The following is a 25,302-nucleotide window of genomic DNA, read 5'->3' as shown; positions in this document are numbered from 1 at the left end:
TTCCAATCTTATTAATTTGCCAATGTATTACCTTTGGGAAACTTTGAGACAACATAATTTTTTCACTCATACCTTTGAATCCAGTTTTCACTTGACTTTGAGAGTACAGAATGATAGAAAGCCAGAATTAATCATCCATTTTTTAAATTATTTCCCCTTTTGCATGTAACACCATATATGTGGGACTGTGAGTCCAACCTGCAAATCAAATGGGTCATCTGTCATAATTCATTATCCTTGCTACTTGACCTACCCTAATATCTCTTCACCTGTTAATCTACTACAAGGATTATCTACCATTTCAGACTCTGTGTGTGCGCATCTATTTGTTATGGGATCCTAACAGGCGTTTCAGCACAGAGTTCATCCCATAGTACACTGGCTGACTCCAAGCTTCCAAGGAAAGAATGGTTCAGGGAAAACTGTAGGATTTGACCTTTTCTGCTCTAAGAGGCAGCACTGTCATCGTAGAGCATTTCACTCGAAGTCCCGAGAGACTAGGATGGACCCTTCCTACTTCGTCACCATTGGCACTTGCCCTCTCTAACCCTGAATTTCCTCATCGATAAAATGAGGAAATGACCTACATATTCTCTCCAATGCATTCAAGCTCCCCGATGCAATCTGTGATGAAGCGTAGGGAGTGACAATTCCCACCAAAACACAACTTTCCACTATGAATTTTTAAAACCTTATTTAATAAAAGGTTTAGAGATATGGAAAGACATTCAAAAGTAAATAAGTTACATGGGTACATTACAATCACATCAGCAAGATTTTCTTTAGTGTATTAATTTTTTTTTTATAAAAAGCACACAAAAAATAAAATCTTCAGTCTGGTCTATCACAACTGTACAGCAAAAGAGGTAAATAATATATATAATATAATATATATGTACACTATTTTAATATGTAACAGTCTTTAAAAAGGTTGCCACAGGCAGCAAACACACAAAAGGCAGTGTCTGATCATTTTTCAAAATAAAAGTAATATACTTATTTATATGCTATGAAAGCATTTATACAATAATTACAGACTGTTCCTGTGCTCTGTCCCCTGCCAAAAGACCTCCAACTTAGAGATTTAAACAAGTAATGGTTGAAACAGCTGCAAATTGTTGTTAGCAATATCAACACAACAGAATGGGAAGGAAGAATATCTGGTTTTAAATATAGAAATGTTTTCTAGAAACATGCATATTCTCTGTAAACCTAAAGAGTCAGGCCGTCCAGGCTGGTGAAACACCATCCCAGAAGCACGCCCCAGAGAGAACACTGGAACAGCTGAGGCTTGAATATGCATCGTGTTCTCCTTTCAGTCTAGCATGTGGTGTAAGGATGAGAAGCGGCTTCACAGAGGCAGTTGAATGCAGACAATCCCTTTTGACCCAAGCAGCATTTAAAAAAGCCCCTATACCACTGGTTAAACTCCATTTGGTACAGTGGGAGGTATGTGGATGGCAGAAGAGGAGGGAATGTATTTTAATCATGGATGGAGATTAAAGGCAGTAAAAAAAAAAAAAAAAAAAAAAAAAAAAAATTAAATAAAATGGCCCTACACTGCTCCCTTAACGTATAGTAACAAGACCAAATTTACAATCCAGATCGGAGGTGGGGAATCCCTTTTCTTTCAAAGGACAAAAGTCAGCCCAATGAAATATCAAAAGGGAGCAAAGCAAGTAGCCACACTATCTGTTAACCGAAATCACATCCCAGGTCCTATGGCACTATTAACAAAGGGCCTTGAGGCAATAGGTTCCCCTATCCCATCTAGACTCTGATATCAGAGTTTCATGCCCTTATTTAAGTGGGTGGTGACGGTGGCTATTACAATGGACATAGAATGATAGGAATGGGAGAGGAGGCAGAAATCCTTAAAGCTGGAGATGCTGATTATCCAACTTCCCAAAGCAATGGGATTTCTGATTAGGCTAAGCAAGTAAAAGAAAAAAAAATTGTGATTGAACCTATCACAGATCGAGAACAGCACCATTGAAGAATATATTTAGCTTTGTTTACAAATTGTTTTATATGCATTTTATTAGCCATGATTGCCTTTAAGTCTTTAAAGATACATTTTTTTTTTCACATTTTACTGTAGATAACTTTCTCTTCCCAAATTAAGAGATCCTGTTTTGGCTCCCTTTCCTACCCCTACCTGGGAAGGTCCTTACTAGCTGGGGGCAGGGGGAAGAGAATCACTGTTCCAAGAATTCCAAGAGAGTGAGTTCTATCTACCATGTTTTGAGTGAATGGAAGGGTCTCATCTGGCTGAAGGTTTCTGTTACAAGAGCAGCTGTTGTGTATCTAAACAAGGACTGAAATTAAAGGAATTTTTAAATAGAAAAATCTTGGGACATATAAGTAGCACTTCAGGGCTGAGCTGAGAAGGCACTCATATTGAGCTTAACTTCCTGCTTCTGGATCATATACAAGATTTTATACAAATCATAGGACATTGAATTTGTACAATCGTATGGAGCAAAACAGATCTGTGGGCGAGGAGTTAGGAAATCTAGTTCATTCTCTAGGAGGCAAGGCAGAAGAATTCGATTATTCCCTCTGTGGAGGCCCCAGAGACCCATATTAATGTATAAATGACACTGAAGAATACCTGATAGCACATAGTTTATAAGCAATCCCCTTCCCCAAATCACTAGCCTGATGCACCTAGTTACCTAGATGCCCTCACTGGGAATGCTACTTCCTATAGACCTAATTTATAAAGTTATAGGTTAAGTATGTGAGCAGAAATCAGTCTTGTTCTAAGTTTTCATTCCACTACTTTCAGTAAACCTGTATCCTATTAACAATAGTTTTTGGGGTTGGTTTTTTCCCCCCAAGGGTCTACCTGAATGAAATCCACACTCAGCCCAGAATTGAATGGACTTTCCACCACCATTACTCTGAACCTATCTGAAAGTGGAGAACCTATCTAAAGCTGAGCAAGCAGGACTGGTTTCAGTTTCTTTAAAAGAAAATCCTTTTCCAAACACTGAAGTATTTTCTGATTTGGGCTCTGTTGCTTTGAGCAAGTATCCTGTGATGGGTTTGGGGAAACCTCACTTCCTCTGCTGTGAGGGGTAGTTCCCACAGTGACTGACAGAAAAGGTCCAACACCACAGGTACATGTTATTATTTCCCTCTGAGGACAGGTAGGTATCTTACTTTTGGATAAACGAATTGGGCCTCTGGAAAGCAAGAGGCCCCTCTCCCTGAGAGGATATGAAAAATTAAATATGAAAAATAAATAACTCCCAAATCATAATCCTTTCCTATCTAATTCAGTGACTCCGACAGGAAAGGATCGCAAAATCTGAAGAAATCTGGGGGTCTGTTTTGGCAATCAAGGAGGTGGACGTGGATTGGTTCTGACCTTAGAACTGTAGGGGACCACCACCAGGAAAGCTGAAGGCTGTCAACTCGGGCATCTTCCTAGGATTAATAAATTTAATCTCAAGGAAGAGGCCCTGAATGACTTGTAGCTAGTCTCTTCTTAGGTGTCCTCTTTCACAGTAGCTAAGGACCGGAAGGCATCTGGCAAGGGGGTGAGAGATAAGGATGAGTCCAATTTAGCAAAATTTTGGCTACCTTCCCCTCCACAGGCAGCCTTCTTTCTCATCAGTCCTTTCTCTCTGGCAAAGACAGCCTTCTAGTTCCCTTTCCCCAGGAAGATCTATTAGCAAAGACAGATGCCATTAATTTTGGCTTGGATCTCCAAAGGTTTGAGAAATTCATCTCAGCTCTAGGCAGGGTTGCCAGGAAACAGGAAAGCTAAGATCCTGAAAAGGATAGCAGGGGGAAAAAAAAGCTGGATCCCTGCCACTTCTTCACTCTGTCCACAGCTGCCCAGGCACACAATGCATACCCAGCAGCCTCCTCCAGGGGAAGAAGAGACGCTGGGAAAGAGTAGCTTTGGTTTGGGTGTCAGTGTGCTTGCCTGCTCCTTCCTGGCCCTAGCTGGAGGCTCGCCTGGGCCAGTTCCAGGTGGCAGGTTCAAGGAGCAGACCCAATACTCCTCTCCCAGAAGGGGGCCGCCCCCTCTCACCCACCTGAGCCAGGGAGGAGAGACAAGTGAGCGCATCTTGCTGGCGGAGTTGCTCGATTTCTGTTGGCGCTCAGTAGGCTGTGTCCAGAACAGGGTGAAATCTTGCAAACTTGAGCTAAGCTTTCTATCTCCTAAAATATCTTCCAAGTGACTCAGAGGGGAGGAATGGAAGGTCAAGAAAAAAAGGGGGAAATTGTGCAGCAAGTTTGGTGTCCAAAAAGCAGCAGAAGTAGCAGCAGCAACCGATAATGGCCGTGAGGCTTGGTGGGGGCAGATGGGTGACTCTAGGCTGGAAGTCTCCAAATAGCATGAGAGGAGGAGTCCTACCATTCTGAAAAAGCACAGGGACAAGGTTCAGTAGAGGGAGAACTGGGTCCTGCCCCAGGTAACACTGTTCCCAGGGCCTTTATAAATTAAATAAAAGCTTGTCTTTTGTTATATTTTTTTCAGTCTTCACAATTTCCTTCTGACTCCCCGCTGAGTGTCCATGGAGCCAGGCAGCTGCAGCCACAAGGCAGGAGAGGGAGCGGACAGGGAGCGTGAGGGAGAACCAGCCTCACTGCTTTCCCAGCCGAGTCCCCGGCCCCTGCTGTTCACTACATTTCGCCATCTTCATCTGAGCTCCCGCCGCTGCTGCTGCCGCCGCCGCCGCCACCACCACCACCATTGCTACTGCTGCTGTTGTCCCGTCGGGCCTGGAGGCGGGTGGCGGCGGCAGCTGCTGCGGCCGCCGCAGCCGCGGCTTCCTTCTCCTTCTGCTTGAGCGCTGCCGCCTTCTTCTCCTGTTCCGCGTGGCTTTTCATGTGGGCGCTGCGGCTTTTTACCTTGAAGAAGACCCTGAACAGAAGGAGAACAGAACGAGAAAGTGGGGTCACAATCAGGCTCCTTTTATAACTCCTGAGAGTTGGGCACTCAGGGAGGATGTCTGCTATCATCATGCTTTCCTCAGATTAAAATCTCTGGGACAGGGACACTAATAATTGCTGGTGGAGTTGTAAACTGATCCAACCATGCTGGAGAGCAATTTGGAACTGTGCCCAAAGGGCTATCAAACTGTCCATATCATTTGACTCAGCAGTGTCTCTACTGGGTCTGTATCCCAAGGAAATCTTATAAAAAAAGGAAAAAGACCCAATTGTGCAAAAATGTTTATAGCAGCTCTTTTTTTGTGGTAGTAAAGAATTGGAAAATGAGCAGATGGCCATCTAATGGCTAAGCAAGTTATAGTGTAATGGAATATTATTGTTCTATAAAAAATGATGAACCAATTGATTTTAGAAAGGCCTGGAAAGATTTACATGAACCGATGCTGAGAGAAACAAGCAGAATCAGCACAACAGCAAGGATGTGCAAGGATCAATGATGAAAGACTCGGCTCTTCACAGTGATCCAAGGCAATCCCAATAAACTTTGGATAGAAAATGCCATCTACATCCAGAAAAAAAAACAAAACAAAACTAAGGAGACTAAATGTAAATCAACACATACTATGTTCACTTCTTTTTTCTGCTTTTTTCCCCCACCATCTCTCCCATGGTTTTTCCCTTTTGCTCTGATTTTTCTCCACCCGATTCACAAAGCGATGTGTATTAAAAAATAAATGTACTAAGAAAAAAAAATCCTTAAAGAAGTCTGGGACAAGAGTCACTTAGTGTCAAAGTACAATATAAAAATTCAAAATATATATTAAAATCCCAATCCTGATCATTATTATCTGGCTAGTCACACTTAGTCTCCCACAGTCTCAGCTTCCTTTACTGCAAAAGGAGAGAATTAAACTAAATGGCTTCTAAGATTCCTATTCCTCCTAACTCTTTATAGTCCTATGTATTCATTCCTTACTTAACCCAATGTCCTCCTGATGCCTATTAATTGGGGAATGGCTAAATGTGATGAAATACCATTTATTATACTATTGTGAGATAATGAAAGAGATAGTTTCAAAAAAGCATGGGAAGACCTGTATGAAATGAAATAAACAGAATAATTTCTACAACCAAAAGGTAACCAGGGGTTACGTGGTTGATTGCAGCAGCATTTTTATTCATCTCACCCAACAGCTAGGCTCCAGGTCACCTTCACCACACAGACTACTTAATCTACAAAGATCTTGGGGTAGAGGGTACTTAATCAACTCCATTTTGAAACTCCCCCCGCCTCCTTCCCCCCAACAGGTATGGAGCTGCCATGATTAGTGATTCATAGCTCAAATACTGCCGCCCTTAGACAAAGCTTCACATACAATCCAGCCTTCTGTTCACGTCATCTAGCCCTCAGTTTATGTAATTAGCTCTTTCCACTTCTTGCTCTGGGAATCATGACTAAATCAATTCCACCACTGCTTTTGAAAAGAGTAGGTCAGTTAGACTCCCCTAGGACTATATTGACCATTTTTAGTCTTCCCAAACCCAAAGCCTCCCTTTTCTGGCAACCCATTACCTTACTGTGTTGTGACCCCTCTATCAGAATATAAGCTCCATGGAAGGCAGGAATAGCTCACTTTGGTACTTCCCGATGCTTAGCAAGGTGCTTGACATATAGTAAAAACACTGAACGAGCTGAGCCAGAGTAAACAACTCCACCAGAGGCAGAATGGGTAAAGCAGACCCCATCATCTGTCAGCGTTAAGTCCTTTGTGTTACTATTGTCGCTATTCTCACTCAGTCCTGCACCCACACCATTTCATAGTGCTTCTCTTTAGGGTATAATTTTGATGCAACAAGTTCCAAAATATTTCATTGGAGTCTTTCTGAAATATCTTTTTTCTTAACTTTATTTTTCTTGAGTTTTTTTTGGGGGGTGAGGGGAATTGGGAGAAAGGAATATATTTCTTTTACAGCATGACTTTTATGGAAATGTTTTGCCTATAACTTCACATGTGCCTTCTCAACGGCAGGGGTGAAACTAGTGAGGGAGGGAAAGATTTAGAACTCAAAATTTTTTAAAATGTTAAAAATTGTTTTATGTATAAACATAGTAAATGGAGGGTAGGTGGGGGAAAGAAAGAAATAAAATAATAAAGAATCTTACTGAACTAATAAAGCATGTCAGACCCTAGGCCTAACAACAGCCCAGGCTCCAACCTAGTCCCATTGTCTTCTATGAAATTTCCCCATTTGTCCTGCAAAATATAGTTTGGCAAGTGTCCAGCAGCAATGTCCAGAGGAGACCAGGACATAAACATCACAAGAGATATGAAGGAGGGGACACTAACCCAGCCTGGGAAATAAGCTAAGAGATGAGGTCTATTTAGGACATGTGTTTGAGATACATCATCTCATCTGAGGTGAGGCAAGTACTACTGACGTCACCTCTATTTTGTCGATGAGAAAACTGAGGATCAGAGAGATCAGCTGCCCTGGACAAATGTCAGAGGCAGGATGCAAACCCGAGCCATCGTTATGATGTCATGACACCTTTGCTGCCATAACCATCATGCTCTCTCCAGTCTTCCAGAAGGGGGCAGAGTGACTTTAGCTGCCGTCTCATCACCTGAGCCAGCGCTCTGCCCATCACCTTGTCCACTGACCACCCAGAACCCCAAACTTTGGTTTTTTCCCAGTTCTCAGTACCAGCCGCCCACCCCACTGCCAGTAAGTTGGAAAACAGTCGTGCCACTGCCAGTAAGTTGGAAAACAGTCGTGTCTCCATACCTGCCACATTTTTTACAAGGGAACGTGCTGTCCTGGTTCTGGTTTTTATTTAAGGTCTCTGGAGTCTTCTTCTCGGGGATGGGTCCAGCTCTTCGAGACTTCCCAGAGCTCTCCTTGGGCTTCTCTACGGCTCGGCTGCTGGCCACCCCAGGAGCACTGGACTCGTGGCTTCTGAGGATGAGGACATCATTGATCTAGACAGGGGAAGACGAGGCAACCGCATCAGTTTGGAATAAAAGAGCTATTGTGGGAGAAGAGCACAATGGCCCTAGTTTTTGCCTGCTTAGTACCAAGTCCACAGCAAAGAATTCTGTGGGGACTTCCTAAGTACCTGCTTTCCCAGGAAGCCCTAGAAGCTATCTGTTCAGAGCTCCTGTTTTTTTTGCTAAATTCAGTTCATATACCTGAACTACAGTTATGAATTTATCTAGATACATAAAAGGGCAGAAAACAAGAATTATAATATCAGATCATGAATCCACCATATATAGCTTGTTTTTTATAAAAGGTGACATGGTGGGACAGCTAGGTGGTGCAGTGGACAGAGCACCAGCCCTGAAGTCAGGAGGACCTGAGTTCAAATTTGACCTCAGACACTTAACACCTCCTGGCTGTGTGACCCTGGGCAAGTCACTTAACCCCAATTTTCTCAGCAAAAATTAAAAAAAAAAATTGACATGAATAGTACTACCCTGGTCTGTTATCTCTTTATAAACTTCCTTTTGCTTTCTTGTCTGTATTTTTCAAATATTTCACTGATGCTTTTCTTTCTTTCTGGCTTTTTTATTTTTGGAGTCACTCTTCCCCAAATAAAAGCTAACAACAGCCCTTTTTCTGAGGAGTCACTGCTTGAAGCCCACCTCCTAAAGACTCTCCCTCCAAATGAAATACTTCCCAGTTAAGTCCCATCCCCAGAAATTTTTTCTTTGCTGTTCCAAAGGCCAGTTCTAACCATCCTCCTCTGGGCTTTAAACTCAAGGTCCATGTTGCTTGGACCTGATCTTATCGCCATCTCTGCAGTATTGCTTCAAATGTCTTTGTGACCTGAAAGCACCTGAAAGCAAAGTTCTCTATTTTAGTCATCTCTTACCATACTAGCCAACTTGCAACTGGGCCCTATGTGCATGAACCAGTTTAAACCTGCAACATTTTAGGGAGCTGGGAAGGGGCTAATTGTCATTAATTTTGTGTATGATCAGTGCTTCTTAAACTTTTTCCACTTGTGACTCCTTCTCACCCAAGAAACTTTTACGTGATCCCAGGTAGATAGGTATACAAACATTTACTAATAATAAACCATAATTTCAAGACCCCCCACATTCAGTTACGAGACCCTATATGGGGTCCTAACTCACAGTTTAAGAGCTTTGTGTTAGAGACCTGTCTACATACCAAGTGTGAGACCTGAGGGATACTCTAAGCTCCCAGCTGGTCCCAGAGAAGGAAGGACACACTCACCGCCTCATTGGCTTGTATCGTCTGGGCAGCTTTGACAGCAGCTGCCCTCCGGCTCCTCTCTCGCACCTCTTCTTGCTCTTCCTGCTTCCTTTCTTCCTCCCCATCCTCCTTCTTGACCTCCTTCTTGGCTACTGTACATTCTTCAGGTGGGGCCTCCCTTCTGGGAGGCTGGGCCTTTGTCAACCTCTGGGAACTCTTAAAATTGTAAAAATAAAAGAGTAAGCCAGGTCTTGGTTAATCCTGTTCTACTTTATTACTTAGAGGACTCTTTTTAGAAAGAGACTCCTATTTTAGAGCTGGTATAGCACCAAGAAGGAAGACACAAGGCACACAATTATACCCATGTTAGTATGGATCCAGCCCTTCTCCACAGGCTGCTCATCACAAAAGAAACCTGACAGTGGGACTCTAATGTGGTCACACAGGAGAAAGTTCTGACAACTCCGGTCTCCAATCCTGCCATTAATTAGCTGAAGGATTCCAAATTGGAAAGGACCTCAAAAGTCATTAATTTAATCTGTACCTGCATTGAAATCCCACTACAACACGTTAACCAAGCAGTCGTTCAGCCTGTACCTGAAGACCTTAATAGATAAGAGACTTCAGTACCTCCCAAGATGGTCCATTCAACTGGGGGAATGTTTTATTAGGAAGTTTTTTCTTTATCTCAATCATAATTCTGTCTCTCCTCAATGTGCACCCACTCTTCCTATTTCTGGCTATAAGAGCCACACCACACTTGGTCTAAACTCTCTTCCTTCAAACACCTGAAGACACTGGTCTTCCTCAATAGTACATGTTCAATGGAGACATCCACAACTTTATCCTCTTCAGGGTTAAGAAATGTCCCTTTCTTCAGCCCTGACCCCACTTCCATTTCCCATCAGTGAAATAAGGATAACATTGCTTCTTCCTAACAAGAGTTGTCATGATATGATGAGATAAAACACATGAAATCCCTCTGAAAACTTTCCCAAAATGTTCCACAAACATGACATACTTCTACCGCTTCTAATGTTACTATAATTTTTAGCACTGGGCAGCTAGGTAGCACAGTGGATAGAGCACTTGGTCTAGAATCAGGGAGATCTGAATTCAAATTCCTCCTCAGATGCTTCCTACCTGTGCGACTCTGGGCTGGCTAAGTCCCTTCAACTGTCTGCCTTAGTTTTTTCAACTGTAAAATGGGGATATTAATAGCACAGGATTGTTGGGAGAATAAAATGAAATAATATAATAACATATTATCGTTGTTAACAACATATTAATATTATGTAATAATATAATTAAAAAGCATTTAATATGTTTAGAAGAACTGCATGTGGTTAAACTATATTTTATTACTTGCTATCTAGGGGAGGGAGAAAAACTTGGAACACAAGGTTTTATATGGGTGAATGTTGAAAACTTATCTTTGCATGTATTTTGGGAATAAAAAGTTATTATTATTATTTTTTTAAATTAAAAAGCATTTAACAGAGCCTGGAAAATGTATTGTTATTGTTTTGTCTTGTTAAAACTCTTTATGACCCCATCTGGGGTTTTCTTGGCAAAGATACAGGAGTGGTTTGACATGTTCTTCTCCAGCTCATTTTACGGAAAAGGATATGGGGTGATGTGATTTGCCCAGGCCATAGAGTTAGGGGGTATCTGAGGCCAGAGGAAACTGACTCCAGTCTCAGTGCTCTATCCACTGTGCCACCAAATTGCCCACCACCTGGAAATTAGCAAATGCCTAATCAATCTTCCTTCCATTTTTCCCTCTTCCCACCAATCTGCTTTTCAGGAAAAGAAACTCAAACTGTATTTCATAAAATTGACACAAGATTAACTCCTCAAGAATGGGCACTCTGGCATTCTGTCCCCTTCCTCCCACTTCAACATCCCCGAGGGACTGGTAAGCAATCGAATTCCAAAAGAGGAGAGGGAATTACCTTAATGTCCACTTCTACTTCCTCTTGACCCAGCTTCTCATCTGTGGTATCAATATCCCCGAAGGTTAGGGTCCCGTTTCGCCCAATTTTCACCTGCTTCTTGTAGGTATAGTAGAACTCCACACACTGGGCCACTGTTTTGGTCTGAATCTGATTTGGGGGGTAAAAAAAGGTGGTTAAGAGTCCCTAGATCTGTTTAGCTTCATTTGTCCGATTCCCCTTTCTCCCTTTGCCGTTCTCTCTTACCCTCTCCAATACCTATCTGCAAACAGCACAGAAAATTCTGAGTGAGTACGTTTCAGACCTAGAAGTGGAGAGCCTTAAATTCCAAACTAAGGAATTTGGAGTTACTGACGTGCAAATGAACGGGTTCCAAGTTCTCTTCTCACATTGATTCTCTGTGTGTGTGTGTGTGTGTGTGTGTGTGTCTTTTTGTGTCTTATCTCTCTCTTCCCCACCATGTCCCAAAAGTTTTCATGCCTTAATACTGCACATGCACATTACTACAGCAGTGAGATTAAGTCACTTGCCTGTGACCACACTTCTCTATATTTTTACATCTCTACCTATAGGCATTTATATTAATTTATATCTATATGGGGTATGTGTATATGAATATAGAAAGGATATGTCACATGTTTTTGTATTTTTGAACACTCTTACAACTGGTTCACCAATAAACTAACATATTAAATGAGAGAATCTAATGTCCCTAAGAATATTAATTAAAGTGAGACCTATGTCTCAGGTAAGAAAGTGTGGTCATCTTTAAGTCTAACCCAGAATTATATGGGGGGTGGGGGAAGAGAGAAATGATCATTTCTTTATTTCCCTTTTTCCTTTCTTCGCTTCCCCCTCCTTCCTTTCTTACCTCCCCCCCTTCTCCCCTTCCCTTCTGTTTCCTTCTTCCTTCCCTCCTTTCCTTCCTTCCTTTAGCTATGGGATGAGAAGTCCTGCTCTTAGAAATACAAATATCTAGGTTTTAGTCTACTTCAGAAATTTATATACTTTAGATCTCTCCCTACATGGTATAAAGCCACAATCAATATTTTTACATTCTCATATAAGAGTCCAGGATTTTACTAACTACACATTGATTTTTTTTCACAAGTATAGTATAAGACAAAGCAAATCTGTAAACTTGCTGGTGGCCTCTTCAGTTTTTAGAACTATTACCTATACTTTTTTCCTTTATGGAAGGGAAGCTTGGCATTCCATGCTCCCTTCCCAAGACTGCATCGAGTCATTCAAGTACACACTCCATTCCCTACCTAATACATATTAATCAATGATTAATAATTTTCTGGCTTAGTCTCTTATGTATTCAACCCAAGAAATTAATCTGTCTAGAGCTTTATCAGGGAAAACTCACAGCAAGTTTTCCCATTTAGCTTGGGTGCACCTCCTATATGAAACTCTTCCTGCCCTTCTCCCTCCCAACTGTTAATACTTTCTCCCTCTCATTAAAATTACTTTGTACTTATTATGATTACAGGTTGTATTTGATTAGAATGAGGGATGATTTAAGGAAAGCCTGTGTGTTCCATTAGCATTTTCCTTCAGATGACAAGAAAAAGAGAAAGATCCCCAGTTTCCTTGTGACAAACTTATGGGATGACACAGAAAAATCCTAGAAAATGGGCAGGTATGGATGGACTGCAATATCCATGATTGGAGGGAAAACCCATGTTGATGAAATCACAGATGCAGTGGTATTTCAAAGTATTTTTTTGGCTGCTTGCAGTATTTTCTTCTTGATCTAATAATTCTGGAATTTAGCTACAATATTCCTTGGAGTTTTTGTTTTAGAGTTTCTTTTAGGAGGTGATTGGTGGACACTTTTTTTTTTTTAAATAATAGCTTTTTATTTTCAAAAAACAGGCAAAGATAGTTTTCAACATTTAACTTTGCAAAACCATGTGTTCCAAATTTTTCTCCCTCCCTTCTGCCCACCTTCTCTCCTACACAGGAAGAAATCCAATATATGTTAAACATGTGTAATTCTTCTAAAAATATTTCCACATTTATCATACTGCACAAGAAAATCAACAAAAAAGATCCAAAAATCCAAAAAAAAGATCCCCAAAAGGGAAAAAAATGAGAAAAAAGCAAGCAAACAACAACAAAATAAGATGAAAATACTCTATTGTGATCCATGCTCAATTGTCACAGTCCTCTTTCTGGATGCAGATGGCTCTCTACATCACAAGTTTTTTGGAATTGGCCTGAATCATACCTCATTGCTGAAAAATGGGTGAACACTTTCAATGACTACTTTATTCTATGGTTCTAGAATCGGGGCAATTTTCCTTCATAATTTTTTGAAAGATGTTATCCAGGTTCTTTCTTTGATCATGGTTTTCAAGTAGTCCAATAATTCTTAGATTAACTTTCTTCTCCAGATCAATTGTTTTTCCAAAGAGGTATTTTACAATTTCTTCTATTTAAATTTTTTTGTTTTGTTTTGTTTTATTTGACTGATTCTTGATGTCTCATTGAATTATTTATTTCCATTTGCCCAATTCTAATTTTTAATTTATTATTTTCTTCTGTTAGCTTTTTACTTCCTTTTGCATTTGGCCAATTATACTTCTAAAGGAAATTTGTTTCATTCAGTGGATTTCCATTCCCCCCCCCCCCCAATTTTGCCAATTCTATTTTTAAGCAGTTGTTTTCTTCAGTCCATCCCTGTGCTTCCTTTTCCAAACTGTTGGCTTTCCCCTCAAAACTTTCATAATTCTTCTACATAGCTCTCATTTATTTTCCCCATTTATCTTTTATCTTTCTTTTAATATCCTTTCTGTGCTCTTCCAAGAGAACCTTTTGCATTTGAGACCAATTCATATGCCCCTTTGAGGCTTTACCTGTAGGAATTTTGCTATTGCTGTCTTCTGGGCTATTTCAAAGTATTTTTGCATTTACTCTGTGCTAATCTGTACATACATTATTTCACAGACACATAAACACAAATTCTTCGAGGACAGAATTAGTTTCATCTTTGTTTTTGTGTTTCCCAGTGCCTGGGATGTTCTCTTCCTCCAGCAACACCTCTAGCAGCCAGAGCTCACAGGATTGATGATAGAACATGTAAAGTGAGGGAACAGAAGTACTCCCCAGTTTCTAATTCCCAGGCTACCTGCTGGATCTGAAGTCATTTATCTGCTTGTTCCCCCTCAGTCTAGAGTGATCTCACTGTCTGATGCTGCTAATTACCACCTTGCAGCAAGCACTCTGACCTATGTGGCAATGAATCACTTCTGCCTACTGCCTTCCTTTCCTTCCCCAGCTCTCACTAGCTTTGAATCCAAAGGGTCCTCACTGGTCTGAGGCAGAGGCCTAGACCAAACAGTGCATCACCTTCTCAAGGGAATAGGAAGCAAGCAGGAAGAAAGAAGAGAGGAATGGGGGAGGATGCTATATTCTTTAGAATGAAAGTGGAGGGGATGCTCTAACCTGGCTGCCCCTTCTTAGGTTTGCTCTTTAAGCAGCTGTAAAGGCTTGTCATGGTCAGAAGCCAAGTTCCAAGTGGCCCTGGCTAATACTCTCGCCTAGACCACTTTCTCTTTACATAGTCTATTTCCAGCATTTCTTGCCTGATTTTTATCCTTCATACAGTCTTCCTTGCAATGAAACCGAGTCACTTGCAGCTGTTTTCTGGACCTCAGCATGCCATATCCATCCATCCATCCATCCATCCATCCATCCAGGCAATCAGAATTAAGTGACTTTTCCAGGGTCATATAATTAATAAGTATATGAAGCTGGATTTGAACTCAGGTTTTCCTGACTCTGGGGCATGTGCTCTATGTACTGTACCACCTAGCTGCTCCAGCTTTTCTTTCTTCACACAGGTTATCCCCGAGTCCTGGAAGGCACTCCCTCATCATTTCTGTCTCTTAGAATTCTTTATGGCTTAGTTCAGATGTTACCCACTCTGACGGAAGTCTTTTCTGATCCTTGTTCCCAACCCCCAAGATGTTTGTATGATCTCTCTCCCTCCTTAAATGAGACTGAATTGAATGACTTGTTTAAAGGTTGAACCTCACCACTTCACACCTCTCGGATTGGCTAAGATGACAGGAAAAGATAACGATTAACATTGAAGGGGATATGGGAAAATAGGAATATTAATACATTGTTGGTGGAATTGTGAATGCATCCAACCATTCTGGAGAGCAATTTGGAATTATTAGGAAAAGGATGCAAAATGTTTGTAGCAGCCTTTTTCATATTGGCAAAGAACTAGAAACTAAGTGAATGTCCCCCAGCTGGGGAATGGCTGAATAAATTATGATATATGAATATAATGGATTATTATTGTTTTATAAAAAACAATCAGAAGCAATGATTTCAGAAAAGCTTGGAAAGACTTACAGATTATTGATGCTAAATAAATTGAGTAGAATCAAGAGCACATTGTACACAGCAACAATATTATGTGGTGATCAACTGTAATGGACTTGGCTCTCTTCAACAATGAGGTGATTCAGGCCAATTCCAACAGACTTGTGATAGAGAGAGCCATCTGCTTCCAGAGAGAAGACTATGGAGACTGAATATGGATCACAACACAGTATTTTTACCTTTGTTGTTTGCTTTCTTTCTTTCTCAAATTTCCCCCTTTTGATCTGTTTTTTTTTTTTTTTTTTGGGGGGGGAGGTTTGTTTGTTGTTGTTGTTTTGTGCAGCATGATAAATGTGTTTAGAAGAATTGCACATGTTTAACCTACAATTGATTACTTGCTTGTCCAGGAAAGGGGGGAGATGGAAAGGGAGGGAGAAAAATTTGGAACACAAGGTTTTGCAAGGGTGAATGTTGAAAACTATCTGCATATTTTTTGAAAAACGAAAAGCTATTACTATTAAAAAAAAAAAAAAAAAAAAAAAAAGGTTGAACCTCCCAGTGGAATATATGCTCTTTAGGTTTTTTTATTTTGTCTTCTTATTCCCAGAAACTAATACCTTGAACATATTATATAGTAATGAATCAAAATGAATTTCTTCCCATATGGAAAAATGCTTCCCAACTCACCAACTTCTGCACTAGGAAGAAATCTTTCTTGTAGATGGCAATGCCCTTATTGAATAGTTTTTTTTCAGCTACTTTCCACTGGTCAGACCCTGTGATGAAGTAGGAAGAGTAGAAAGAGAAGAGAATAAAAAACCAATTCAGTTCAAAAGAAATTCCTGGGAGTACCATTTAGAGGGACATGGGAGACTAGGCTGAGAAACTATTTCCATTCTAAGTGATTCCCCATCATTTTGGAGATCTAAGTCTACATTGACGGAGCAGATACCTTATCATTCTGAAACTCAACTCTTTTTACTTGCTGAGGGTAAATCTGCAAGCTTCATGAGGTTAAGGAGTATGTCTCATATATTTTCCCATGATGCCATGATGAACCTAACTCAGGTTACCCCAGGTCTCTCCATAGTGCTAGGAATGCTAGGAATGGGATGAAAAGGGTTATAACTTTGCTGATGGTAGCTTGCAAAGGAACTATCCTATCTGTGTCCTTCCTGACCTTCAAGTGTCATCTTGGAATTCATCACCCATACAATACCCACCCATCCCCAACCCTTTTGATTTTCTCTAGCAACCTCTCACTCCTTACAGTTACGGTACTTGTGTTGTTGTCCATTCACGTTTGCATAATACAAAACTTTCTCCTCTCCTTCCAATATTTAGGACAGAATGCACCATACACACAGCAGGGGCTCCATAGATCCTGTTAGCAAATGAAGAGGCAACCCGCTACCTTTCCCCACTCACCTGTATAGTGGTAATTTGCCAGTGGGTGATCGGGAGGTCGAAGTGGCTTCTTGAGCAGCAATTTGGTCAGTGTTGCCTGAGAGGAAAGAGGAAGCTCATGATCCCAATCAGAGCTAGAGAGAGTCCTGGTACTGTGCAAAGTGTCCCAAGTAGCCAGGTCAAGGCCTAGTAGCCCTGAGACAACCATCTCTGAGCTCTCTCGCTATCCCCAAGAAAAAAGTATTTCCCTTTGCAGAGTGGAGACTGGCTGAACTGAATGTCAAGCAGAAGGGTTTCTTAGTACCTAGTCTAGCTTTATTTGACCTATATATAAATTAAAGTTCACTGAAATAAAGTGGCCTGCCCAGGGTAATACAAGGAGCAGACACAGAACCAGAACTCAGGTAATTGAAAATAGTACAAAAAACAATGGACTTGGGATCCAAAGCTACTCACTATTAACCTCAAGGAATTTGCTTAGCTTAAGTGGATCTCAACGTCCTCAAGAGCAAAATGAGAGGAATAGGGGCCAAGAAAATCCTAGAAAATGTTTTTCAACTACCTAATCTACAATCCTATGATCCCAAGTCACTTGAATTCTACTCTGAGGCCCTCTTTACCATACTCTTGTCCATAAAACAACATGCCAAGGATTAGTCTCTCAGGGGAGTGGTTGAAAGAGACTGAAAATTCTTCTAGGGCTCTTTCTAACCAATCATCCTTTCAAGCGACAGCAAAGCACTCCCACCTTGCTACCCTCTCTCTGGGACACACAGTCTCCCCTTCTTCCACCTCCAAGCCCTCCCAGATACATAGTATAGCCCATTGCCACATTGGACACTTAATAAAGGCAGCCAGCTGGTATAACCTTGGTCACACTGGCCCCTATGTCTTTCTCTGCCGTGGAGTGCCACTGTAGGATGGGGCAGAACCGAGAGAAGTAGCCCACATCGACCTTACCTTTTGATGGGCAATTTGTGTTGGCCCCTCTCTACTCAGACACCTACCTCTCCTTTGACAACAGCACCACCCTCCGCCCCTCCCCACCTTACACATGATGTTCCTTGTTCTGGACCCCATCTCACCAAGATGTCGCCCTTGGCTTCATGCAGGCAATGCAAGGCTAGCTCCTGGTTGGTTCCAGCCCCAGGAAAGATACTAGAGCAGGCAGCAGTCAGAAGGTCTTCCACTGGTTCCAGAAAGATGTCCACAGAGAAACCCCCAAGGAAGATGGGAATAAAAAAAAAAGAAAAAAAAAAAAAAAAACCTGATTCAGAAACTCAGAAGGTTTAAAATAAAAAATAAAAAAGAAAGAATTCAGAAAATTGGACCCTTCCCTCCAGCCCCGGGGCCCTCCTCACCTTGCCCTTGCGTCTCCCTGCTAGCATCCAGGTCTCCCCACGGCTGCCAGACCAGGTCTGCTTTATGTTCATCTACAGCTGCCAGGGCCCTATCCCGGATTGGGGGGATTTCGGCTTGGAACCTAGTCCCCACATTGATTCGACTGCAGGAGAAGAAAGGACAAGTGATATGGCACCTGGGCTCTCTCAATGGAAATGGTAGTTTTTCTCAGTCTGGGCCCTGGCCCTACCCATCAAGATAAGGACCTGAGGTCCTGACCCCAGAGGTAGAAGAGGAAAGTGATTTGAGAGCGCACAAAATTGGGCTGGAGATACAACCACAAACATGGCTCCATTTGAGGCAGAAGTTCAGTGGGCCCCTACCTATGGGTCAAATGGTCGCTAGGGGAAAACTTGTCTTCTGTTGTCAGTGGTGGCCTGTGCCTTCTGGGCAAAGAAAAAAAAATGGAGGTTGGTAGGAGATAAAGGAGAAACTTCAATAGAGGTTTTAGAGATTGACATCAATATATCGAAAATAAGCTTGGCGCATTGCCTGGACATAGAGTAGGCACTTAATAAATGTTTACTGATTGACCAATAAGTGGAAATTGGCCCTAAACCCTGCACTACAGTCAAAGATGGGGCAGGTCTGAAATAAGCAACTCTACAACAGGCAGAAAGCGGTCCTTAATGGAGATTAAGGTTCATTCCTGCGTTATCCACCCACCCCTTACTATTATCTGTGAGGACCTGCCAGTTACTTTTCTCAAATAGAGGGGAGCTCTCCACCCCAACAGTAAGTAAATGGTAGAATTCTAACACATTTAGGGATCATCCCCATTTTCACTTCTTTTTTCTTTCTTGAAAAGAAAGGCAAAATATCATTTTTGCACAAAGGATTGGGGCAGCCAGGGGGTAGAGGTGGTAGTCTTTGAAACACTTACGGCTCAATGCTGACAGGTGTAACTTCCCCCATCACAGAAAGAACAGGTGGAGTGACTTCAGCACTGTCTGAGAGATAAACAACACATTTATAAAATAGTCTAAAACATGAGGAGCTGAGGGGGGAGGGAAAGAGGGAAGGAGAACAGGTAGAGAGAAAGAGAAAAAGGAAAAGAAAAAGAGAGAAAGAGAGAGAGCGAGAAGAGAGAGAGAGAAAGACAGAGAAAGACAGAGAGAGAGAGAGAAGAGAAGAGATATAGTATCTCTACCCTTTGGCTTCCTGCAGGAAACTTGCTTCTAAGGAAGCTCCTTCCTAGTTGTACCCTTGCTTGGTGCATTCTATCCCAAGATCACTGTGTTCCCCAGCATTCCAAGCAGAGGCTGAATCACAGTTATTCTAAAACAATCTCCAACCTACACTGTTGCAGATAAACCTCAGGGGCTTCCTGGACTAAGAATTTGGGGCTCAGCCTTGCTGCATTACTAGCAGCAAATGACATCAAGTGAAAACAGTGTTTGTAAAGTGACAATTAAACATAGCTATTAACTCTACTACCTCTTAATTAAGCTCGGAATTCAGCTTTCTATTCTGTTGAGGCAGGTAGAAAACACTGTGGCTCCACAGCAAAGACTTTTTCAACAGAAAGGAAGGCTGCACCCCAAGCTTAAGTGCTCAAAACTTAAATTCAAACCCTGACTCAGATACTTACTAGGTCTGATTTTGGGCAAGTCACCAAAGCAGGTTTAGCCTCCGTGTAATTACTCTAAGCACCCTCAGTGAGGAATTATTATCATGGAGATAGTAATAACACCTACCTTACAGGGTTGTGCTGAGGGTCAAATGAATTACTAAAGTAAAGTGCTTTGTGAGATGGCAAAGTGGCTCAGTGGACAGAGCCCCTGGCCTGGAGTGCGGAAGACTTGGATGTCCTGTCTCAGACACTTACTAGCTGTGTGACCCTGGGCAAATTGTATTTTCCTTAATCCACTGGAGAAGGAAAGGGTAATGTATTGATGTACTAGAGTTGATAAGGTCAGGAAGAATTAAATACAATTGATCAACAAAACAACAAAAATGCTTTGCAAACCATATAGAGTACTGGCCACCAAATGATCTAAAACCCCTAAGAGATGGGAATATCTCTTGGGTGGAATACTGAAGATGTCCTAAATGGTTCCTTCAGATCCAATCTCTTAGATGAAATATAGTCTGATTGAGAAGGGAGGACTCTGAAAGGGTGAAAACCTAAGCGTAGGAATTGTGATAAGGGTGGAAAACTCCCTCCATTAATGAAAATGAACAAATCCCCAGAAACTTAAAAGTCTTGTGTGAAGCACTGTGAAGCGAAGAGACTAGTTCAAGATAGCAAGTGTAAGAACTGTTCTTCTCCGACCTCAACTATTGATTGATTGATTTTTTTTGCAAGGCAATTGGGGTTAAATGACTTGCTAAGGGTTACACCTGGGAAATGTTAAATGTCTGAGGATGGATTTGAATTCAGGTCCCCAGTACTCCACGGTTGGTGCTCTATCCACTGAATTTATCTAGCTGCCTCTCAGCTACTGGTTTTTTCTTTATTAATGTTTTTTTTTTTTTCTGGTTACAAATGCATATTAACTTTTTAAAAACACATTTCTTTATGAATCATGTTGGGAGAGAAAAGTCAGAACAAAAGGGAAAAATCATGGGAGAGGAAAAAAAATAGAAATAAGAAGTGAACACAGCAAGTACTGATTTACATTCTATCTCCATAGTTCTCTTTCTGGAAGCAGATGGCATTTTCTGTGCAAAGTCTATTGGGATTGCCTTGGATCACTGAACCACTGAGAGGAACAAATCTTTCATAGTTGAGCATTGCACAATCTCGCTGCTACTGTACACAATGTATTCCTGGTTCTTCTTGTTTCACTCAGCAGCAGCCAGCTACTGATTTAACTGTCTTTTGCACATCCTGTTCTCTTCTGGGCTTAACAAAAAAAGCTTCCAAAGCATAGTCTGATTCTTATAGAGTAAAATCTCAACTCTTTAACCAAGCTTTCAAGACACTCCACGATCTGGCCCTCCCTTATCTTTCCGCTGCCCTCCCTAAGATTCAGCCAGACTCCTCTTGGTCCCTTCGTCACCTCTACTACTTTCACCCTGGTGGTTTTGATCATACTCTTCTCTCTCTCTGAAACAAGGTACTTTCTCCCAGGTCTTCTTTGTCTAATAAATCACTAATGCCTGACAAATTCAGGAGCTAGGCGGGCCCGAGTTCAAATCCGGTCTCAGACATTTATAACACTTCCTGGCTGTGTGGCTGTGGGCAAGTCGCTTTTAGTTCCTCAGGGGGAAAACCGGGGACCCCCTGGAGAAGGAAATGGCAAACCACTCCAGGCTCTTTACCGAGGAAACACCGGGGACTTGGTCACGGAGAAGTGGCTAAGTTAAGAGTGAAACCAAAGCTAGGGGCGAGGCCTCTTTCCTGCCTGAAGCCTGCGGGGGGTGGCCCGGATGACAGGGGCCTCTTCCTCCTCTGAAGGGCCTCCGTGCCCCTCGGGTTGGGTCCCCGCCGGCCTGACCAGCCTTTCCTCACTGCAAAGTTCTCACTCCCACTTCTTGGTGGGCTTTCCGGGCTCGCCCTGCAGATAAGGCTACCCCCCGGGCCCGGAGCCGGCGAGAGCCTCACCGCACCCGACCGCCTGACAAAATGGATGCAGCGGGGCAGGCAAGGGCCCCCCGCCGAGGAGGGCCACGGAGGGGGGGCGCAACGGAAAAACGACTAACCCAGCATCGGCTGACCGGCTGGCTCTCCTCCGCCTTCTAGTCTAGCTCCGGAAGCCGCCTCCCGGACTCTCTGAACGGGCTCGGGGCAGGAAGGAGGGCGCGGGGAGCCCCCGCGACTCTGTCACCGGAGGGGGGGGAAGGGGGAAGGCGGTGTGGGAGAGGGAGAAATCCATGACAACGCGATTGTCCTCCTGGGCAACCACTAGAGGGGGGGGGGGGGGGGGTTAAAGTCATCAGCTCAGTCCCTCCATGTCAACTCTTCCCTGGGTTCCAAGGGCCAGCCTGACTCAGAGCAGCAGGCTGCGTCTGGGCCTGCCCTAGGCCCCGCAGCCAGAAGCATTTAAACCACCAGAGCAACTAAATTCAGAGACTAGAATGTTCCGCAGCCTGGGCCGGGCTGGTTTTGCCAGGATGGGGAGAAAGGTGTGAGAGAAAAAAACCAATAAAAACGTTAGAAATGAAATAAAACCGCCCGGTACCAGCTCGAACGTGGCTGAGGGGCTTGGGAGGCCCTCTCCGGAGGGGAGCGGCGCGCCCCTGGCCCAGACGGTGGGCCGGGGGGCGGCGCCCTTTCCAGCCGGGCCTCGCCTCACCCAGGGAGCCCCCGGGGCGGGACCCCCCGCCGCCCCCCTCCAAGCCCCGCTTGCCAGTCACAGAACACTCACTGGAGCGCAGCAGGGTGCGGTGGGCGCTCTTCGGCGTGATGGGGGGAGGGGCGACGAGGCCCGTGGCCGACATGATGGCGTTGAAGTAGAGGCCAGAGCCTTCCCGCACGGGGCTGAGGATGGGCGGGGGCGTGTAGGGGGGCGGCTCAAAGTTTCTGTCAGGCGGGTGCTCAGTCAGGCGCACCGGCGAGCGCAGGTGACTCTGATAGGGGGTGATGGCGGAGTAGGCCGGAGGGGCGATGAAAGTGCCTGCCTTGGTGGGGATGATGAGGGGCTCCGGGCGAGGCCTCTGCTTCGGCTTCCGCACCGAGCCCTCGGCGTCCCCCTTGGCGTCCGCGTCTTCAGCCTGCGGAAGGGCAGATAACAGACAGGTCACCATTGTGGAGGAGAGCGTGTGCTTGGGTTCTTCCCCCTGAATGATTCTGTGGTTGTTAAAATTAATCTTTTACAGATACAAGTTGTGTTCCTGACACGGCCCGTTGTTTCCCTCCTCTCTTGCCACGATAAGGGAGGGGAGAGAAAGAAAAAGGAAAAAAGTTTAAAAAACATATCAAAAAACCTGATTAATATGTGTGTACATATATATACACACACACACACATACATATATATATATATATATATATATATACGTATTTATTCCTTTACCAGTCCCTCAATATCAATATGGTATTGAGATATTGAGTTAAATATGCAAATATTTAAAACCAAAGAAAAAGGACAAAGAGGGTTCTCAGCTATGGTTTGGACTGGTAAAGGAATAAATAAATATATATATATATATATATATATATATAATACATAAATATAATATATATATTTATAAGGAATAAATATATAAGAGAAACTTTAGAGAATATTTAGAGAAATTCCTAAAATATATATTATATAAATATAATATATATTATATAAACATAATATATTATATATATATGTATATGTATATATATATATATATACACACACACACACATACACACACATACACAATATATATACATATACACACACAGATGGACTAAGAGTATATGTGTGTGTGTATGTGTGTGTTCCATGTCTACGGTTCACTATTTCTATTCTTTAGGGCAAAATTCTATTATTATCATTCAGCATTCAATTCCTATTATTCTTATTTTTTCCACGTATCTTGTTGTAGTCACCATGTATGTTTTCTTCTGGCTCTCTTCATTTTTGCCCCCCCCCCCTTTTTTTTTAATAAGTTCCAGCTCCGCTTCTCTGTATTCAACATTTCTCATTTCATACAGTACAACAATACCGCAATACATTCATTTACCACAATTTGTTCAGCTATTTCCCAACTGAAGATTTATTTCCTTTGATAATACAGGGGGGAAGCTACAAATATTTTGATATAAAGGAGCTTTTCTCCTTGTCACTGACTTCTTCGGGATATCTGCCTAGCAGGAGAATGTATGGAGCAAAAGGTGCAGAAGTTTTAGCCACTTTCTCTTCTTTCCACAACCCTCTCCAACATTAACTATTCCCTCACTTAACATTTTGGCCAATTGATTCCAAGGTGAAACCGCAGGGCAGTTATGATTTGCACTCTTCATATTATTCATGATTTAGGATATTTTTTCATATAATTGCTAAGAGTTTGCAACTTTTCCTTTGAGAACCATTTATTCATATCCTTTGATCACTTTGGGGGGGAAAGGCTTTTGTGATAAGTAACATAGAGAATCTCTCTCAGTTAACCTCTTATATTATCGGTAATTTTACCCACACAAAAGTTTTTTAATTTCATGTAACCAAAATCATCTGTTTATTGGGAAGGTTTCTAGTATTTCCTTACTTCATTTTTTACCCACATAAAAGTTTTTCAATTTCATGTAACCAAAATCGTCTGTTTATTGGGAAGTTTTCTAGTATTTCCTTACTTCATTTGATGCTACTTTTGGCTTTTAGAAAGCTATTTTTAAAAAATCTTTTTTTAAATCCTTTTGTGTTTATACCATGTAGAATTTTTAGCATAAGATATATAAGCATAAGATCATATGCTTTATAATACTTTTGCTATTAATGTGATTAATCCTGCTATTTCCTAATCTTTGTGTTCATGACATAAATCCAATTTGACCACAGTGAATGATTTTTCAGATAGATTGTTAATATAGTCAATTTGCCAGGATGTTGTATTAAATTTTGGATTTATATTCATTTATGTTGCTGAGAATAACTCAGCTTTCTTTGGCTCATATAGGTATTGGGACTAAATTAATCTCAAAATGAGTTTTACAAAGTGCATTTTCCTCAATTTTTAGGAATAATTTGAGTACTATAGATATTAAATAGTTTGACAGAATTCTCCTATAAATCCATCCAGAAGATGTTTTTTTCTTTACTAGTTCTTTTTTATTTAAATTCTTTTTCCTGTAAAGAACTCTCTTTGAATTTTTATAAATAACCCTCTATTTCTTTTTGAGTTCTCAATTGTGTTGATATGTGTATATATTAAGCTCTGATGATTCTTTTTATTTCTTCTCTGTTTTCTTTTTACCTTGGCTTGCTTTGGAGATTTTTGGTTCATTTCATCCTCCTCCTCCTTTCAATAACATCAATTCATCTAGCCTTTAGTTTTGTTGATCAGTTTAATGCCCCTTCAGTATTCCAAAATATTTTCCCTCTAATTTCCAAAGTTTCCTTTTTTTGTTCTTATTTTAGGTTTATTTGTTGTTGCCTTCATCATGGTCACATTTTTTGTCTAGCTCTTAAAAAGAAAG

At 41.9% G+C, this 25,302-nt stretch overlaps 1 protein-coding gene across 4 annotated transcripts in view; it reads right to left on the bottom strand.

Moving 5' to 3' along the window:
- Window positions 1–679: 679 nt before the first annotated feature.
- MIDEAS (mitotic deacetylase associated SANT domain protein) overlaps window positions 680–25,302 on the bottom strand; it is a 135,882-nt gene continuing 111,259 nt past the window's right edge. For 2 of the 4 annotated variants that reach the window (XM_031952548.1, XM_031952547.1), the window contains exons 4-14: window positions 22,559–22,904; window positions 19,129–19,195; window positions 18,569–18,631; window positions 18,206–18,348; window positions 17,930–18,033; window positions 16,866–16,941; window positions 16,125–16,213; window positions 11,094–11,243; window positions 9,160–9,354; window positions 7,702–7,895; window positions 680–4,885 (exon numbers count right to left, since the gene is read on the bottom strand). In XM_031952548.1, coding sequence (XP_031808408.1) covers window positions 4,645–4,885; window positions 7,702–7,895; window positions 9,160–9,354; window positions 11,094–11,243; window positions 16,125–16,213; window positions 16,866–16,941; window positions 17,930–18,033; window positions 18,206–18,348; window positions 18,569–18,631; window positions 19,129–19,195; window positions 22,559–22,904 — 1,668 coding nt within the window. In that variant the 3' untranslated portion in view covers window positions 680–4,644. Of the gene's footprint in view, window positions 4,886–7,701; window positions 7,896–8,341; window positions 8,756–9,159; window positions 9,355–11,093; window positions 11,244–16,124; window positions 16,214–16,865; window positions 16,942–17,929; window positions 18,034–18,205; window positions 18,349–18,568; window positions 18,632–19,128; window positions 19,196–22,558; window positions 22,905–25,302 lie in introns of those variants that run through there. The other 2 variants (XM_031952549.1, XM_031952550.1) reach the window with 2 other exon arrangements.

The sequence above is a fragment of the Sarcophilus harrisii genome, chromosome 2, assembly GCF_902635505.1.
Source record: "Sarcophilus harrisii chromosome 2, mSarHar1.11, whole genome shotgun sequence".
NCBI classification, from domain to species: domain Eukaryota; kingdom Metazoa; phylum Chordata; class Mammalia; order Dasyuromorphia; family Dasyuridae; genus Sarcophilus; species Sarcophilus harrisii.
This window is presented reverse-complemented; position numbering and strand designations above follow the sequence as displayed.